This window comes from Salvelinus namaycush, chromosome 25, assembly GCF_016432855.1.
Source record: "Salvelinus namaycush isolate Seneca chromosome 25, SaNama_1.0, whole genome shotgun sequence".
Taxonomy (NCBI): domain Eukaryota; kingdom Metazoa; phylum Chordata; class Actinopteri; order Salmoniformes; family Salmonidae; genus Salvelinus; species Salvelinus namaycush.
The window spans coordinates 10,963,118-10,968,466 of record NC_052331.1 but is presented as its reverse complement, the minus strand read 5'-3'; the positions used below and the strand labels follow the sequence as shown (position 1 = coordinate 10,968,466).

The 5,349-nt window shown below is 41.8% G+C and overlaps 1 protein-coding gene across 1 annotated transcript; it reads right to left on the bottom strand.

Moving 5' to 3' along the window:
• Positions 1-260: 260 nt before the first annotated feature.
• Positions 261-4,983, bottom strand: LOC120020227 (zinc finger protein 263-like). The gene is made up of 4 exons (XM_038963752.1): positions 4,672-4,983; positions 4,486-4,586; positions 4,213-4,327; positions 261-1,736 (listed from the first exon to the last, which is right to left on the bottom strand). The coding sequence occupies exons 1-4, from the start codon at positions 4,877-4,879 to the stop codon at positions 601-603; spliced, it is 1,560 nt and encodes a 519-aa protein (XP_038819680.1). The 5' UTR covers positions 4,880-4,983; the 3' UTR covers positions 261-600.
• Positions 4,984-5,349: the final 366 nt, after the last annotated feature.

Sequence of the window (5,349 nt, the reverse complement as noted above, 5' to 3'; positions counted from 1 at the left end):
AAATGCAATTCATCTGATCACTCTTCATAACATTCTGGAGTATATGCAAATTGCCATCATACAAACTGTACCATTCTCAAAACTTTTGGCCACGACTGTACAATGATTCTCTACACTATACTTGCTTGTTTTGTCACCAACTGAAATTAGGCACACTATTATAATTTTCGCAACCAGGAAATGGCGGAGCGATTTCTGCATAGTGCACCTTTAACATTTTAAGGCAGCAGCAGAGTAAACTGAAAATATAACTTGAGAAATCAAGTTGAGTTGATTTATTACCCTGACCTGATATGAGACTGTCCCCTTGTGGCAAGTGACATCCCAGAAAGACAAACACGAACTAGACAATACATCCTAAATGGCTCCTAAATGACTCTTTCATATATATTCTTTTAATTGAATATAAACATGTTTTTTATGATTTTGTGGTACAAATACACAATGTTACCAGTTGTAAATAGGTTGTGAAAATGAAAGTGAGGTGCAGTCAACAGTCAAAAAAATCTAGAGAGGAAAAGCTTGTCAGAATGTCTCAAAATAACTTCTGCCTACATTTTCACATAGAAAATGTTACCAAAAAATTATACAATTATGTTACTATTTGTTCCATCTGGTCTGAGACAACATTAAACTTGTGTGTGGATCCCCAGGGTATGCGGGTACCACATTTTGAGACACTGGACTCTCTCCTATGTGAGTTCTCTGATGTGACTTCATACTGGAGCGCCGGGTGAAGCATTTCCCACACTGTGTGCACTCGTAGGGCTTCTCCCCGCTGTGGACCACAGCATGTCTGATCAGGTTGCACTGCTTGGTGAAACTCCTGCCACACTGTTCGCAGGTGTACGGTTTCTCTCCGGTGTGACTCCGGAGGTGTTCTTTGAGCTGGCTGAAACGCTGGAAGCTCTTCCCACAGAAGGTGCAGCTGAAACGCCTCTCAGTGGTGCCGCCCGACCTCCACTGAGTCCTCATTCTCTTCACCATGTTAAAACTACTGCGACTCAGGCTGTATCCAGAGAAGGTGGAGGTGGTGGCCATGTTTGACCCTGTCATGCACTCACTCATTCTCACTGTTGCTTCTGAAGCCCTGTACTGATGCTGCCTTGGCTGTAGAGCTAAACTATTTCCGTCATTATTTGAATTCAGCGTCTCGCTGCTCTGTCCTTCTGGCATCTGTTGTCTAGTCTCATCAGCCAATGTCCTGACATGTCTTTTCATGTGTGCTGCTGTACTGAACATGTTAGCATGTGGTTTCCCTCTAGAAGAGTGAACCGATGGCCCTACACCATCTGTCATAGTAGGAAGGGATGGCAGCCCACTGTGAGATGGAAAAATAGAGATATTCTGAGAGTACTCTTCTGCGCCATGAAAGGAGAAATCTGGGTGGCCATCAGGGTCAGTGTCTCTGCCTGGATCCACAGAGGTCCACAGCTGCCCATCAGTCTCATCCATGACAAACTGGTCAGGTCCTGCCAGGGCCGTGGTCTGATCCAGCTCCTCCTCTTTCTCATCCTTCACCATCACTAGCTCTAGTGAGTCCTCATCTGGTCCGTGCTGCTTTGTGCTGAACACCTCTGTAGATGTGAGCCGGGGTGTGCTTGGTTCCTCTGGACCATCAGAATTGGGGCAATGTTCCACTGAGTCTTCAGAAGATATGTTGGGATGTGAAATGAAGTCCTCATCACAGCGCCGTTGCTCAAAGGATGGTGGTTGCCCGGCCTTGGAACCAGACTCTAAAGATTTGGGAATAAACATAAAATAAACATTACAAAAGACCCTTAACGGTTGCAAAACATGACTACTTTAGAATTGACTGCATGTGTACGTGCACTCCATATGCCAGAACATAAAACACAACACCAATGTAGCAATTTGGAACGTGCACAGGGGCGTCAGTTGGGTATGGCAGTCACTATGTCCTAGGTCAAGACTAAAATTGTAAAAGTAGGCTACCAAAAAGTAGACTAAATCATTCCAATCCCGATTAAAATGTAACAGCTGTTTAGCACATAGATTGGCTGGCTTTCGGACCATACGAAGCTTCGCTCGGAGAGAAGCTGCCAGCCTGCCCATCATCCTCTCAGACAGCACACAGTGCCAGACAGTTTTTTTTGCCGGTCAGCCAATTAGGCAGTGCGCCGTTGCTTTGAATTTGATGTTGGCAATTCAAGTCGGCTTTGTGGCTAGCTGTTTTATGCAACGGTTACTTTCACATTGTTGTCAGCCTACAATAGGCTAGGGATAAACTTCCCCAACACAAAATTGAATTTGCCAAAATGACCTATACAATTACTCGTGCCTATACAGAAATAAATACAATCATTCAAAATACTTCACCAGAGGGCATGATTTGGTCACAGAGGATCATTAGCTTCTTTTTTAAAATTAGCGGTGGCTTGTTATAAGCGCGCAGTTTTGTCAGCGTGTGCAGCAAATAGCCAACCAAATAGCTGATTGTTATGTTGCAGCAGTCAGTGAAAAGCAGTTTAATAGAAATATGCCTATCACAATATTTCAAAATACAAATCGTAGGAAAAACATAGTTTAGAAAGCAAATGGCTACTGCTGAAAAGAGAAGACAAAGAAAAGAGACTAATCTGTCTCTAGTTATCAAAATTCTCAACTCCCAATTGAGCGAACAGTCTCTTATCTTATTGGCACCAGCAGAGGGTACCGGCCATATCCCTGCTGAGTGAGCATATTCACTGTCTTTATCATTGGATCAGTACCCCTGTAAAGTTTTTTGGGGTGAAAAATATTATCCTCCTACAGGCTAGATGGATGTCATATTGTACAGTTTGTGTCTCCCACTTTCTTCGGCCTAGATTAGATGGTTGCATTCAAGACAAGGTCATTTTTACTGATCCGTTTGTCAGTCAGCAGATTAGGCTATTTTTACTGTATTTTCTTTAAATTTAACTAGGCAAGTCAGTCAAGAATAAATTATTATTTACAATGACTACTAATGTGTCATATTAAAAATATGTTGCTTATGTCTCCAGTAATATAAAGTGTAGTAGAATTGCATGAAATGAGTTTATAAAAGACCACATTTTTCCTCTGCAAAGAAAGGAGAAGAAACGTCTCTGATTAGGCCTACTCTATGTCACTACGTGCTCAGGCATACATTATTCAGAACTGTCTGATTTGCAAACAGTGATTGAGTTACATAAAATTATGACTATGCAATCAACTCATCACATTAGGAATAGTAGCCTATCTTACATTAGTCTGAAAATGCAATGATAGATGAAAGCAATCCTTTATTATAAAAGGTGCAATTTTATGCTGACAAAATAGCTTTCCCAAACTTAAAACTCATGCGCCACCTATGGATGTCGGCATTTGAAGTCGCTGTCTGCATTATGCATCTATTTCATGTTGCACTGTATGCGCCGTTCCACAAGTAAATTAGTCAATTAATGATGAGGTTGAGTAGTGGTTGATATTGTACAGTATATGCCATTTCACAGACCTTTAAACCTAATATTGAGGTGATAATTAATGGCTAGGGTCATTTGTGTTTGTTTTTGCTGCCCTTCAAGTAGCATTTTAGAGTTTTTAAATTGTGTAGAAATGCAGTAAATGAGCTTAGACTTCCCAAAAAATCCTTGGAATTCCAACTCGGTAACTCGGGCCTCTTTCTAGAGCTACTACTATCCGACCTGAATATCCCTGACGTCATGATTTGACCTTTTTCAGAGTTCCCAGTTGTCTTGAAAGCACTCATGGTACCCTTCGCCAGCTCATATCTGTGTGAAGCTGAATTCAGCACTCTCGTCCAGGTTGGATGTGACAGCAGAGACGAGTTGCGCACTGTCGACCACGCCCCCTGACTTTGAGAAGCTCTGACGCGACATGCATCAAGAACACCCAACTCATTAGTGGTGGTGAGATAAGATACAATAATTTGCAATTGACTGTCATAGCCCCACATTAAACATATGTGATGATGAGTTGAGAAGACAATCAGAAATATTGTTAGAATGTTTTTCAATTGACTCCTATAGCCCCCCCCAAAAAAAGTAAACATTGGCTGTTAATTACATATTTTTTTTCACATGGTTGGGGTCACGAGAGTTTTCAGCGATCAAAATGTTTGTGAACCCCTGCCCTAGGTTTAGCTGAACTGACGCCAGTGAACACACATACCACCACACCCACACAGTCTTTCATAGACAGAGCAGTACCCCTTATGGTCACACCCACCCTCTCCAGTGATCCTGAGCTCTTCCTGAGGGTCCGTTTTCCACACATCCTCTGCTGTCTCCTCATCTTTGATCAGTATGGGTTCAGTCTCTGCTCTCTGCTCCACATCTGTAGGCTGTAACAGGGGACTGAGGTTATTACTCTGGACACAGCATATCTAACCCTTTTCATACCCATGAATCACACAAAAGCTGTAAATTCTCCTAATATTCCAATAACAGAATTGATCCAAGAGGTCAGGTCTCTGTAATTGTAAAAGGTAATGTATCACACCTGGGATTGAGAGTCCTCTTCAACAGCCATCTCTCCATCTCTCCACTGTGATTTACTCCTTTGCTTGTTCAAAACAATCTTGACTGGATATGACGATCTCTCTGATGCCATGGGTAAAAAATTTTAAAAAAATTGTATTCAGTCAGATATTCACACACAATTTTTCATGAATAACACATCTACTACCTTTTCTCCTGACTCGTGTCTTCTTCAGCTCGCTTTCCATCATTTGACACTTCCTTTTCAGAACATCAATATCTTGCTGGCTTTGGGTCATTTCCAAACGTATAACTGCACAGCTATCATCAACACGTTTGTTTATTTCTGCTACAGCTGCTTTAGCTAATACCTCCATAATGGATAACAACTGCGACTGAAAATTGCAGCTGGCCATCTTGTCTAGTCCAAATTACAGATTTCTATTCTCTGTGTGTAGTAAATAGTCTACAATTTACAAGCTAATGTGCAATATCAATACGTAATGTTGATAAATGGCAACAATGGGAGAATCTCAATTTCATACTCCTCGCGTCCTCTCTTCTGGTCTCCTTCTCAAAACCCATTGAACGAAAAAGCCAGAGGTCCCGCCCCTCTGACATTCTGATCCAATGGGTTTTGAGAAGGAGACGAGGAGAGGTTACCAGAGAAAAAAGCAATTGAGATGTTCCCAATGTTTAATTCGGAAGATCCGTGCGCAATAGCAAACTCACTTCGGCTCAACTCGTGACGTAAGTATTTATTACCGTAAGTATGAGACTGCAACAGCCCTTTGAAATTGGTAGAATTAGCATTGGCAAGGCATATACTAGGGTCTGTCTAGTCTGCATGTAGGGTACCCATATATTGACAACAAAAAAAGAAGAC

Coding starts and splice junctions, on each gene's coding strand:
- LOC120020227 (XM_038963752.1), bottom strand. CDS start 4,879: ATGGCCAGCTGCAATTTTCAGTCGCAGTTGTTATCCATTATGGAGGTA. Junction 4,328..4,485: donor AAGAGGACTCTCAATCCCAG/GTGTGATACATT, acceptor CCCCTGTTACAG/CCTACAGATGTGGAGCAGAG. Junction 1,737..4,212: donor GCTCAGGATCACTGGAGAGG/GTGGGTGTGACC, acceptor CCAAATCTTTAG/AGTCTGGTTCCAAGGCCGGG.